Source organism: Alligator sinensis, unplaced genomic scaffold (assembly GCF_000455745.1).
Source record: "Alligator sinensis unplaced genomic scaffold, ASM45574v1 scaffold360_1, whole genome shotgun sequence".
In the NCBI taxonomy this organism is placed as follows: Eukaryota; Metazoa; Chordata; order Crocodylia; family Alligatoridae; genus Alligator; species Alligator sinensis.
In genome coordinates this window covers 208,040-221,996 of record NW_005842337.1, presented here as the reverse complement: position 1 = coordinate 221,996, position 13,957 = coordinate 208,040, and the positions used below count along the sequence as shown (strand labels likewise).

Sequence of the window (13,957 nt, the reverse complement as noted above, 5' to 3'; positions counted from 1 at the left end):
AGCAGGAATAAGGCTGTTGCGCTGGCCTCAGGTTAGTGAAACGCTTTCAAAGCTTTCTCTGCTCAAAGGTTCTGTGATTATAATATTTTCACCTAACCAGTCCTTCACCTAAGGACTGCCTGAAAGCTTAGTGAAAGGAATGAATGGATTACTTGCTACACCCTCAAGTTTAATACTGTGAGCCCCGCACATGTTGCCATCTGTTTTCCAATAACATTTATGCTATCTGTAGACCTCCTTTACCCCCTCAAACTGTGTATACCTCTCCAAATGCAATGAAAATGTTATGATTTTCTCTTTAAAGATACTTCCTAGCAGAATGTGAAATTGTTCTGCTCTCACTTCAATAAGTCTATTCCATTTCTGTATTTACAGTTATTGTATTGTTGGGCTTTTTTAGGTTTGGGGTTTTTTTTAAAGAAATATAGCATGCATAATTTCAAAGTTGTTCTTTTAGGCATTGGTCAACAGATAGAGCCACTACTTAGCTGCTGTGAAGTAGTATTTTAAAAATTTGGTTTAAAAATTATCCTTTAAAATGCTGAGAGAACCAGCTGCTACAATGGCATTTTCATCAAGTGTATTTTTTTTATTCACACTAATAAAATACAAAGCGCTTTTCTAAAAAATTCCCTTAATTTAAATGCAGTTTTAATCTGTAAATTTAAACATAAACTAAAATACATATGTTTAAAAAGAACAATGATGATATTTATGACTTGGGCTCCCATGTTACTATGCTGTGAATTATGCAGATTTCAGGTGAGGTACCAAAGTCATGGCTTTCTTCAGCGCTAAGGGTTGGTTTCATATTTACCCATTCAAGCTAATGACTGAATTTTGCATTGATAGCTATGGAGAGATACAGTGGTCAGGCATAGCCAGGAGCATGAGAATGTTTGCAGTAAGGACATATAGGGTGCTGACAGAAGTGATGTTTGGTCACTCTGAAAGCACTGTACAGCTATGCCTTGACAGAAGTGCACAGCTGCAGAGTGCTTTAAAAATGCTCGATCGTGCAACAAATTAACCCTCGTATAATGAGGGCTCAGACGAAGGTGCTCCCAAGTGGAGCAGCTTTATTAACTTCTGTTAGTCCCAGCACACGAACAAGGCTGGGTTGATGCAGCCCAGCCCCACCCCCAGTGCTGTCTGCAGGATGGGAGGGGAAGAAGGGAGGGAGAGGAAACTGCGGGCTGGGGTTTGCCTGGTCTCACTGGAAGGGAGCTTTAATCCACCTGCCCTCCCTTCAGCCTGCAACCCCAGCCCGCAGATCTCTCTCCTTCCCTTCTCCCCCTGGGGAGGTGGGCCTAGGCAAGAGAGGCCATAGACACGCAGCTCCTCCTGGATCGGCTCCAAGTCAAGCTTGATCCCCCACCCCTGCTAACCCAACAGCAAACATCTGTTGGATTGCAGGTGGGGGGGGTCACTGTAACTCATGGTGCTTTCTGTGAAGCACCGTGAGTTACAGCGGAGACTGCACATCTGTCAGTGCCCAATATCTTCCTGACAATCCCTTGTAAAAGTGGTGTGGTGTGGTGTGGTTTGTTTTGGTGTTTTAACTTTGAGTCAAGTTTTAGATGAAGTGTTTAGTTACCCCCAGGGGTAACTAAAACATTTGTTTTATTTCTGTTTTTCTTAATCTTAGGATTTGTTAAATTTAGATTAGCGGTTGTATTTCAGCAATGAAAACTGTGTGTATTGGCATAACAACTATTTATGATCTTCCTTTTGTCCCCCAATTTAGAAAACTACATTTTTCCTGAGAGCAGCTTTTTTCTTTTAAAAAAAAAATGTGCTTATAGCACTGCTAATACAGGGCACCTAGTTGTTGAATTCTGGAATTGAAATGTGTGTGGAAAATTTTAACTGAATGGCTGTCCTGCCTGAGAAGCGAAGCTCCAATGTATGCTAATTGCATTTTCCGTAGCTTAAATGAGTCATACTGATTGGCCTGCCTGTTCATTTTTGGACTTCCTTTTGACCGTTAAGACTACATGAGGCATCATTACAAGCAGCTCATACAACAGTAACAAACTTGAAAAATTAATATTCAAAATACCACATATATTTCTCTCCTGAAATCAAAGGAGTTGCAAGTTCAGATTGCCAGGATAATTCTGTGCATTCATACCGTGGGGGAATGTCATGTCTGTCATATCCACCCAACTAGGAGATACATGAGATCTGTTGCGAGAACAGTGAAGGATGATTCCACAAGGGTCGGCGTCAAACATCCTTTATTCATTGTGCAGTATAATCAACATAAGGGTGTTGTGAATTTTTCAGATCAACACACATGAGATGTTTCTTCAGTGGCTACTCAGTGTTCTTTGGTACCATCATGGCTGTTTATGCTCTCCTGTTCCTTCCCCTCAGCTTCAGAGACTGTGAGTTCAGGTGAAACCTTGCTCTGCAGTTAGTCAGTGGTAACACTTGATAATAGAGTAGCTCTAAACCCATTAAGGAATGAGCTGCATTTTTAACAAGCAGCTTACGCATGTCCTCTTGAGGTTTCCAGAAGCACCATCCCACCTGCAGTTCTGAGACACCATCTACAAACTGCTTTACTAACCCATTCGTTTCACTCTGATTTGCGACCCACCAGCATTCCAGAAAACCATTCTTCTGCGTCTGCCAAATCTCATCACTGGCAGATAACCAGAAGGCCAGAAAATAAACTAGCAATTGTCATTCAGCAGCCTGCATTTCTTTATATTCTACCATAGAGCATCTTCTCTGTTCTATATCATTGTTTTTTAACAATGTCAGGGGTATCTTATCTTATTTCCAGTTCAGTTTAAAAGACGTGAACATTACTGTCTTGGAAAAGCATTGTCATTGTGTTCTCACACATTGTTTTACATGAGAGCATTTTAATGCTAACAATACGTTATGCTAGAGGAGCTCGTAAGTAGTGCTAAACATCACTAACATAAGCCTGCTTATTTTTTTGATAAACCTGATTATTCCTCCTTTTGAAAGCACTAAAGTATGTCCATATGTTTTTCCCTAAACTGAGTGAGTATAATTCATAATGAAGCAATGCAGTGGTTCCTGATCATCAGGATGTAAATTGTTTGTTTTCTTCATTTCTGTTGACTCATATTTGGCTAGCTGGTTCTAAGAGCCAGGCCATTATATCAGCCACTCGTAGAAGGAGCAGTAAGACTATGGTTCTTCAAAAATGGAGGGTTTGCAGATTAATTTCAGCTGTGTTTAAACTCTTCTAGGGTCAGTGTTTGGAAGAAACAAACAACCTTTTTAAACTTCCTGTTGTCTGATATTTTTTTTCAGACATTCTGATGTGCTTCACAAATCCATTTCATCCCGCAATCAAGATCACCACCTGCACTCTGCTTTGTTCTGCATACCATTCCTGAGAGTCAAGTTGACTCCTCTCCCTTTTTTTTCTTTAACACACTATAACCATTTAATCATATTCTTAGTCTGCAACTTAAACAACTGCTCCCAACCCTTCCTTAACTAGAAAGAGCACCTGTTCTACAGTCTTGTTTTACTTAACTTTATTCTTAAATGACCAAGAGATGATGCATTCAGGGACCCTCCGTCTATCCCTTTATTGCTCAATGGAATTATGCACTGTTAGCAATCTGGAAGATTTAACAAAAGATGAAGCAGTTATTACAATCCCACTGCTCTTTATTGCCTTTTCTTGCTCAACTTTAATTATCCTTTCTGCATCTTCTGTGTGCGCTACCTAACCATGATGTCATTAAGCCTAGCGCGCACAATATTTGGAAATTAAAGTCAGAATTGCTGCCTTCCTGGGTCAAATGATAGAATTTTAGTTCATTACATCTTTTCATCATCTTACACTTCTGTGGATTTTATTATCTCTTTGTACTGATGCACGTTTTGCTTGTGTTTAGTAAGTACATTTCTGCTGCGTAGGCATGTGGGGTTTGTTTTTGCCCTTCCCAGATACAGTTTCTAAAACTAAGCCATTTTAGCTTCATCTTCTCCTCCCCTAACATTGAGGTCTTCGGACAACATTTTTGGAAAAGAAAGGCTGTAAGTTTTTATTTATTAGATATTTTAATAATGAAAGTTCCGTGAAATGACCTTGTCAACGTTAATCGTGCTATTGAACACACTTGTGTTTTCTAGTGTAATGTCCCACTCAGATGAAGGTTAGATACTACCCTGCGTCAAGGTGATTAAAAGCCTTGCTCTGTCTTTTTGGGAAATAATGTTATGCCCAACTGAGGTGCTGCCTTTATACTGTAGGAATAGCTCTGCTCTCATTGTCTCTTGCTTGGAATCGGCCATCAGTTCTCCTACAGGCAGTCTTTTGGAGTGAGGAATCTGATTTGCATGCCCACAAACATAGGAGAGAGAATAATCCCACAATCGTCTGATCCTATTTGTGAGCTGTGATTAGGCACACACACTACCATCTTTGAGGCCTTTTCTTATTCCCCCCAGTGTTGTTCTCATCGTTTCTTAACTTTCCCTATGTGGAAAAAACAAGTCTTTTGCACAAATATTTCTGGGGCAAAAGTCCAATGAAAGCATTTGAGTGCGATGCCGAAACAGTGGGGCACTGCTGAGTCTGTTTTCCTTTGACATAGTTGCCTTTTTTGTTATCTATTTTTGCAGATAATTGATGAATTGGACAGTTCTCTTCTGCAGCCATTTTTGGACTTCAGATCATCTCCAACAGAGGGGAACGAATAGCTATGTTACTTCCTCTCTCTCAATCCTGAGAGAGAGAGCTTGTTCTATTATTGTTTTCCTTCCCTTTGTCTGCTGCAATTAATTAGCACCGCCGCTGTCATACTTTCTTAAACATGGCCCTTATCCCCTAGCATTTCCATTTTCCCCCTTAAAACACTGACACTCAGTTCTGTCTTTTGTTCACCAGTTTCCCCCCCCAACCCTCACAGCTTTAGGAATGCTTCTCACAGAAACATCAACTTTATACTTATCCACTGCAGTGCATAATTGTGACTAATTAATGGTTTTGTTTTAAATCCACATACTGTTATGGTAGCAATTGTGCGTGTCATGCTTTTCTGGAGGGACTCATTTTATGGTAATGCCAGTGCCCATCACAGCAGAGTCGTCTTAAAATATGTTTCATTTCATTAGTGATTAACTCCAGCTAAATTTCTAACCAGTTTTTATTTCATCTTTTAAAACATAATCTAAGGATCTGCAAAAAGCCTCCTTTTTCCTTTTTTATCAGTACAATTGATAACTGCAAAAAAGTGCAACGTAACAAAATAACCATACCTCTCATGTTTATTTAGTTCCTGTTTATACACACGTATATGCACAATATTTATATTGCTTTACTAAAAAAAAATTTTTTTTTTAAATCACAGTTTCTATTTATTTTTCCTTTAATTTCAAGGGGAGTAAGGCTCTCACAACTGTGCTGTACTTGTTTTATCTCTAGGAACTGATAGCTGAGAAAAACATGCAGTGTATGTGGTGAGGGAAGGTGATATGAACATAGCTTATATCTTTCGTTGGCATTCCCATGACTTTCGGGTGACAGCTGCTGCAGGCCAAGAAAGTCCTCAGGTATAAGTTAGAATAGCATAATAGTCCCCAAGAGACTGAAGCTATAGCCAAGCATCAACACAGCATAATGCTGTCTTAGCCAAATTCCTTATGCTGGAGAAGTGGGATGTACCATCAGAGCCTACTCTTGTTCAATGCTAATGTAGGGTTTCAACTGCAGTGGGGGAAACCTTCCAGACCAGACTCTGGTTTTGTAGCCACAGTGTGCTGGCATAAAGCAGCCTTACCTAGGAGCTAGTCCCTAGACTCAAGTTAGGATCAAGTTATGAATAAAATAAGTGGTCAGTCATCTGAGAATCTAGTTCTCAGTAGACTAATGCACACTGATATTAGTGGGAGGCACTCCATTTATACCAAAGAGCTTTGGAGCAGGTTCTCAGATCAGCGGTATTTGCCATCAGGGTCAAAGTAAGTTAGTGCAGGTCAGGTATCTGCAGAGTTTGCATGTGTCTGCACTGTGCCTAGATTTTAACTGCTGTCAGTCTGCTTCTTATAGTATAAGAAACATCCAAAAACCTGGAGGGGAAAAAGGCAACATACTCACTTTGTAATATTTATTTTTAACACAGCGATTCCCCTGGATGAGTGCCCCCATTCAAGTTGGATTAGTTGGATTCTGGTGAGTTCCTTTAGATTGCTTGTCTGCTGCTATTTTTGAGGCATCTGCTATCTTTAAGAGTTGGCTAGAGTTCCCTTAAAAGTTTGGTGTATCTGGATTTAGGCGGGAAAGCCAACAAACAACTAAAGTGACTCACTTCTTCTGTGAGATGTCAGCAAAACTGTATTATTTACATCTTCTCATTTTGTTTAGTACTACCTGTTGAAACAAAAAAAGGTCTTGTTTCCATGGTTTTCCTATGACAGCTATTGGTGATAGTATTATTAAACCAAGTCAGCAAAGAAAAGAGTTCTGTCTTGCAGCTGATTCAGAAATGAGATTTTGATGACTGCGGGCGCTTGTATATGGGACGGGGGTTTAATCCCCATGGTTTTGTTCTGTGCCCCCTAAATTGAAAGGGTGAGGCATAGAATAAAACCCTGAGGACTAAACTGTTTCAAATTTTCCATCATGTAGCGGTGAGGGGCCCAATCCTTTTGTTTCTTTGTTTGTTTTTTTTGGTTTTTGGCGGAGCTTGCCTGCCTCTCCCGCAGCCAGGGGTGAGCTGCTGGTCGGCCGAGCAACCCCTGAGCTGCAGGGGACCCCGGTCCTTTCCTCGGCAGCAACAACGCCCCCAGGGCCTCCCAGGTAGCGTGCTATTGGACTGGATGCTGCCCCAGCTCAGAGGCAGCACCCGGCCCAATCTAACTCTACCCTGAGCCTGCCTAGGGAGCAGCACTCGATGGGCTTCCAGCAGGCGAGGTTGGGGAAGAGTTGGATCACACTAGATGCTGCCTCTGAGCTGGGGCAGCATCCGGCCTGCTAGCACCCCACCCAGATGGCCCTGGGGGGCACCACCACCACAGACAGAAGACCGGGGGCCCTGTAGTTCAGCCCACCTGCAGCTTGACCCCCAGCTGCAGGAGAGGCAAGCTCCACCAAAAAAGGATCAGGCCCCTCGCTGCTCCTAAGGCCAGCAGAACACCTGGGGCCGCCTGGCAACGGGCTGCCCTGTCCCTGGGGCAGAGCGGGGAGGTGGCAGGAAGGTAGCTGGGTGTGCTGGCAACCGGAGAAGGCGGCAAGGATGGTGCACAGGGTGCTGGAAGCCTGGGTGTGTTCAAGGAAGCTAGCAGCCTTCCCAGGCAGCCCTACACCCCATGCACCATCCTCACCACCTTCTGCAGTCATCAGCACAGCCAGCCACCCTCCTGCTACCTTCTCGCGCTGCCCCAGGGACAAGCCAACCCATTCTTGGGCCGCGCCAGGCATCCTGCCAACTGCAGGAGCCTGCTGAAGGCAGAAGTGGTGAGGGGCCCAATCTTTTTTTTTTTTTTCTGTGGAGCCTGCCCACCTCTCCCGCGACTGGGGGGCGAGCTGACAGCTGCATCGTTGCAACTTGCAATGTTGCAAACTAAGCTACATCCAGATGTAGTTATGTTTGCAACAATGCAAACTCCATCTAAAACCCCCAATAGTGGTGCACATTAAGCCATACAAATAACATTTTCATCACAGGTACATTGTGATGATTGTCATGTACAAGCACCCTGCCTGTGCAAGGGATAATGTTGAATCTCAACCTGTAATGTGATGCCTTTCTTCAACCTGCATTAAAATCAGCAGATTTCACAAAGCGTAGCCCCTTATGTTGTGACATTCAAAGTGAATTAAATGCCACCAAATTGAAATACTCCACATGTTTAAGTGGCGGAGTGATGCATCTCTTTGCAGTCTTCAAAGAGATAGAGATAAGGGGCCTGGCAGTGGAGGATGGACTTCATTCATTCTTGCTCTATCGTGCATGAAAAGTAATGAGAATGAAATGGCTACTGTCCTAAGAGCGCACTGCTCTTGTTTGGTCAGAATTTTGCTTTTTGATTTTAAACTAATACCTGTATCTCATTTTTGTTTTATTGTAGTTTGGTGTTTGCTACGCCTCTGTGCTGTGCTTTGTTCCCTCAGAAAAGGTACACATGGCTTTTTTATTGTTACGTGAACGGTGAGATCCAGATGCACACAGAATGCTTCGAAGAAACAAGGAAAGAAATGGTCGTTGCTATTCAAAATCATAGCTTAAATTTTGATATGATAAGTGTTGGTTCCAAAATACAGGCACAACGGGGGGGAAAATGGTTACCAAAGATGCACAGTAAGGAAGAAGTACAACTTAAAGGGGAATAATAAAACTGTAAGCAAATAGAATTGTTAACCCCTGACAGGTAGAGCATCAGAAATTAGTCTTATTTTTTAGATGAGATTTGAACAAGATGGCTTGAGAACCAGGTTTGAAAGGTGTTCCTGTCCCTAGGAGCTTCTTGGAAGGAGGTAAAGAAAGCTTTTAAGGTTGGCATCATTGATGGAAGAGAGAGGATGGGATAAGTGAAAAAGAAAGATGAGTAGGGATACATATTGGAGCTGAGCAATATAGGGACTTGAATGCCAGGACAAGAAGTATAGACTTGCTAATGCCTGGGGTCAGTGAAAGGACTTAGAGTTCCATTTTTATGCATTATGGTGGTGGTTGAATTTTGAGATCCTATTCACTTTCACTTGGGAATTCTCACTGAATTATAAACATCAATTTAACTGTAGTCTGTCTGTAGTTTGGCCAATAGGATTTTAACTAAGAGAGTTTTGCATCTATTTTAATATATTTTCACTTGTATTTAATAGTTCAGAAACGGACTTAAAACTAACATTCATGTCCCTGAGATCATAAAGAAACATGGGCAGGTTGCATTTAAAGGTTAGCTGTAATGCAATTAGTTTTGTCATCTTCGTGTTAAAACTTCAGTTGTTTTACATTTTGCTTTTATCATTCATTGGAATCAGAAGTGCTGCATCAAGTAAGCAATGAATTAATTACTGAAATTGGAGCTTAAGGGTTTGTTTAAGAGTTAGAGGACAGATTCACTAGCTTTTGACTTCTGAAACCCAGAAGGCTTATTCATCTCTTGCTTAATGCTTACACTACTGTAATTCTCATCACCCCAGCAATACAGTTTAGATACTCTTTTCCTGCTAAAAAAAAATAGATTTAAGAAATGTAGAGCAAAAAACATTGCAGCGCTACATTGAGTTGGATAGAGAAAGTAGTCGGTTCTTGGTTCAGATTAGTGCTTTTAGAATTTCACCCTAACATATTGAATTGATTTGCTAATTTTATGGGTAATTTTTTTTTAATGCATTTGAATCATTGCAGCTCTGTATGACTTATCAGCTGAATTCACTTCACTCGTGAGAGAGAAATGTTACACGTGTAAAAGAATTCCTTGGATTCAACAGAGTAGAATAACACACTTGTTAACATCTTTTCAAGGGTGCAGTTTGTATGTACAAGCCCATTGGATCGTAACCATCTGAGTTGAAGTTCAGTAGAACAGTAAAGCAGCCATTTCTTGCATCCGGAGAACAATTTATTACCAGTCAAATTAGGCTAATTGCTATGGGTCTCAGAATCTGAATTTTCCCTATAGGACAGGAAAAAATCTGAAGCCTCCTTTGCTTATCCACAAGCCTTGATCAGATGCATCATTATCCATATTTTTGATCCAACCGTTCATTAAAGTGTAATCTTTTTACTATTTTTTTTCTCTTGCCTAGTTCCATGTCTGTAACACGCTTGGAGCCAGAACTGAAAGCCAAGATCCAGGAGATCAGTCCTGATTTAGGACGCGTGTATTTTAATAAAGGATTATAATTCAAGGATGGTGGAAATATTTTGTGAACTTTTTTTTTTAATTGTGTGCCAGCATTATTGAAAAGAGCTCAATTTTGATCTGTCCTTTTGTTAAATGATTTTGAACATCTGCATTATTTTATAATATATATGTAAAAAGACTTTCCTTCTCATATTTTCTTAAATCTCAAAAACTCATTTTGTTATTTCATTGCCCACTTTGAGTCTTGAATGAAACTTTAACCGCACATATCCAAAATGTTTACATTGAGCTCTCGAGCAGCTAAAAGAAAAAAAAAATCAAGCACACAAAGGGTACATCTATACATGCAGTTAATGAGGAGCAGTAAACTCTGGTGCATATCGCACCAGAGTTTGTTGCTCCAAGGCACTGCGTCTACACGTGCACCCAGGACCACACCATGTTGAGCCAGGTCGGAGCAGCCCTGACTGGCAGGGGGGTGAGCCTGCCAGCCCAAGGCTGCTCCAACCCAGCTCAGCATGCTGCAGAGGGGCTGGTTGGGGCACGAGTGTACTTCAGTGCAGCTAACTGGGAGGCAGCCCCTGCACTGAAGCACCCTTGTGCTCCAGCCGGTCCCATCAGCATCTGCGTGTGTGTTGCTGCACACTTAAGAACACCACTGCAGATAGTACTTGAAAATCCTATGGTGGTGTTTATTAGCTTACTGTGACCTAATAGGGCCTCATGTGCAGACGTTGAGTGCAGAGGTAATTGGGCAGTTCCACTGTAAACATCTCATGTAGATGCACCCAAAATCAGATTTTCTTGTCTTAAATGTATTGCCTGTTCTCCCTCCACTTGGGACAAAAGTCCCTTTTTACGTATTATTGATCCTGCAGTTCCAGCAGTGACTGCAGATCTGCTTCTCCAGGCCCTTCTTGTCCTGTATCATCCTAGAAGGAATAACCCCAAAGAACAGTTGGTGACCATGCCCTCTTTACCTTCAGGTTTTGACTTCAGCAGAAATAGCAGCACTGGATAGTTTAGGGGGTTTTTTTCCTTTCCTCGTTTTTCTTTCTTAAAATCTATAGACTCCGTGAAAAGTTCCTGCGTTTCTATTTTAACTATATTCAACACATGCTGCCCTGTTGTGTTCAGCCTATTCAAAGTGCTCTCATTTCTAACAGAATATTGTTGCAACAGTACAGTGTGTTTCTCCGTTTCATGTGAGGGTCATGTGTTCGACCTCTGTGTTTCTTGAAGAGCACAGAGAAAGCATATCATGTACTTCTGTTTTAATCCGTTACTGTACAAAATATACCCAAACACTTTTTCTGAGTACATTCCATCATATTATTAACATTGCCGGCATGCACCCCGTTGTGTTTACAATGCTCATCTATATTTAATGTACAGTATACCTAATATAACTCTAGAGAGCTTACACTTCAAGGGTCAAATTCTTTTGATGTATATTGGAGCAAGTTTTCTGAAGCTGTGCCATTTTGCATTAGCAAAGAAATTGGCCCAACACTTGTAGATGTTCAAAGTAATATACAAAACAATGGTGTTTTACTGACAGTATGTTGTTGTTATGCAGAGACTATATAGCATAGCTAATGTCTGAAAGTTTAGAGAACAATAGTGGCAGTTTTTGCTTGACTGTGTGATCAGAGTGAATTTTCTCATAAAGCAGAAATTTGCTTGATGGTTGTTACGTTTATCTTTGATCTGAAAGGATTAACAGATCTGAAGCTTTAGTCTCCTTGAATGCCACTGAGCCTTACCTGTATTTCTTCCATAATTACAAAACCTCACTTTTTTTGTCTTAACCTTTCTAGTCGGACTGAGCTGGTTTCCCCAGTGAATTCTGACCTTGGGTTCCTTTATTGCAATAAATATTTCTGAGAGAAAAAAAACGAAAGACAAAACTACAATTGCATACATGGTTGTCGAAGAGCTAGGAAGGAATGTATTTAATGATTACCATCTCCTATTTAAAGGAGCTTGTCTAGTTTTTAAATGTGCCATTTCTCCAATTGTTGTTTTTTTAACTCTTGCAATCAAATATTTTATGTGAACTCGCTTTTTTTTTCCAAAATGCTGATATTTGCAAATTAATCATTGCTCTATATGAAAGATATAGCCTAGTTTAAAAAGAATTGATAGCTTTCCATTAAAAGCGATTCTTCAGTGACCAAAGTATAGCTCTGAGGACAAAAATATACCATGAGTATATATATTTTTTTTTATTTCCTTTTTTGAAGCTTCAGTCTATTAATGCTTTTCTACAGAAATAACTGTACAGTTTCATTGTATTAAGCAGAACAAAATAGTATAAAGATCAGGCAATTTATCCTGGTCTTAGAAATAGAATGTTTTTAAAAACTATTTCCAAGTAAAGTGCAATAAACTTTCTGAAAACTGGTAAAACAGAATAACTAATATTTCCAGTTGGGGAATATAATTTTAAATGATGAGGTGACTGACTGTTTTTAATTTAAGTATTAGCTTAATGTCTTGCCAATGTTGACAGAGTTAATGTCATGTTTAAACTGAACTGGATGAACTATCAAATAAACTCAGATTGAAATGAATGCTTCTCTCTCATTTTGGTGTTCTCCAAATATAGTATTTTTGGTGTGTTTGAGAGTATTTCCTCATGCTTTGCACTTCAGTGGATTTGAGTACTGATGTCTGAAGATACCTACTAAAGCAATCAGTATTTTTCTTTTTGGGGACTCTTAATGCATGGGCTGCCATAAACAGCTTTTATACAGCTGCACTAACATACAGAGGTGGGTACAACTAATTTATGCTTCTACAAAAAAAGCCCAATGTTGAATATCACCAATATTTTGACTCTGTTTTGAGATCCCACATGTTTAATATGGGGGGGGCGGGGAACATACTGGTGTCACAATAAATATTTGGGGAGAGGGGAGGAGAATTGCTTAAAAAGGCAGCGAGTCCCCTATCTTTCAGTGAAAGCCAATGAAAGTTGCAAGCAGAACTTCTCACCTTGCATACCATTTTTCCCTAACACCGCTACTTTTCTGGCAGTCTTGGACACTAAATCCCTCACTCTGTCCCCTTTCTATTTCTAGGAACATTTTATGCCTATACTACTTGCACAAAAAGGTCTATTTATGGTCAGATTGTCAGTTTTGTGTGTTAAGATGGCACAATGATTTCAAGTTTTGGAATGTTGAATATGCGAAGGAGATTATACCTACTCATATACAAATCTGACTTACCTGTGCTGATTTACCTGGGTTTTTTTCCCCTACCTCAATCTGTCACATTTCTTTTTGTTCCGTAGACTTTTGCCCCAGGATGATTTGTCTCCAAGTACCAAGAAGTGAAGTTAAATATAGGGCACCAGGAGCCTTCTGCTTTACCAAGCCAAAAGTTCTCTGTCATGATGTGCTAATCAGATTTTCTGCTTTAGGTGTTTAGGACTTTAATCTTCCTTAATACTGTGGTATCTTCAGCGGATACGCATTACATGAATGCAAAGGGCAGAGCCCCATTCTGCTGTTCAGAGTCAGGCACGGTTTCTATTGCTGTAGATCTCTCTCCTATGGAAACCTTTGCTCTTTGTTTATATGCTTATATCAAAGATATGCCATTGCTCATGTGTTTGGATACCCTGATGTAAAGGAAGTTCAAATCCTAAACAGTTTGACAAACTTTATCAGTCTGTTGTGACGAGACGGGATGTCGTATACTTAGACTTCAGGAAGGCCTTCGATACGGTATCCCACCCCATACTGGTGAACAAGTTAAGAGGCTGTGACTTGGATGACTACACAGTCCGGTGGGTGGCGAATTGGCTGGAGGGTCGCACCCAGAGAGTCGTGGTGGATGGGTCGGCTTCGACCTGGAAGGGTGTGGGCAGTGGGGTCCCTCAGGGCTCGGTCCTTGGACCGATACTCTTTAATGTCTTCATCAGTGACTTGGACAAGGGAGTGAAGTGTACTCTGTCCAAGTTTGCAGATGACACAAAGCTATGGGGAGAAGTGGACACACCGGAGGGCAGGGAACAGCTGCAAGCAGACCTGGACAGGTTAGACAAGTGGGCAGAAAACAACAGAATGCAGTTCAACAAGGAGAAATGCAAAGTGCTGCACCTAGGGAGGAAGAATGTCCAGCACACCTACAG

The 13,957-nt window shown here is 40.9% G+C and overlaps 1 protein-coding gene across 7 annotated transcripts in view; it reads left to right on the top strand.

Annotated features, from left to right (window-relative positions):
• The window catches only part of SFXN1 (sideroflexin 1), a 38,932-nt gene extending 26,543 nt beyond the window's left edge, over nt 1-12,389 (top strand). For 4 of the 7 annotated variants that reach the window (XM_025210157.1, XM_025210155.1, XM_025210154.1 and 1 more), the window contains exons 9-10: nt 6,123-6,172; nt 8,071-12,389. In XM_025210157.1, the coding sequence (XP_025065942.1) occupies nt 6,123-6,172; nt 8,071-8,332 (312 nt within the window). In that variant the 3' untranslated portion in view covers nt 8,333-12,389. The other 3 variants (XR_003095267.1, XM_006028722.3, XM_014522294.2) reach the window with 3 other exon arrangements.
• Nucleotides 12,390-13,957: the final 1,568 nt, after the last annotated feature.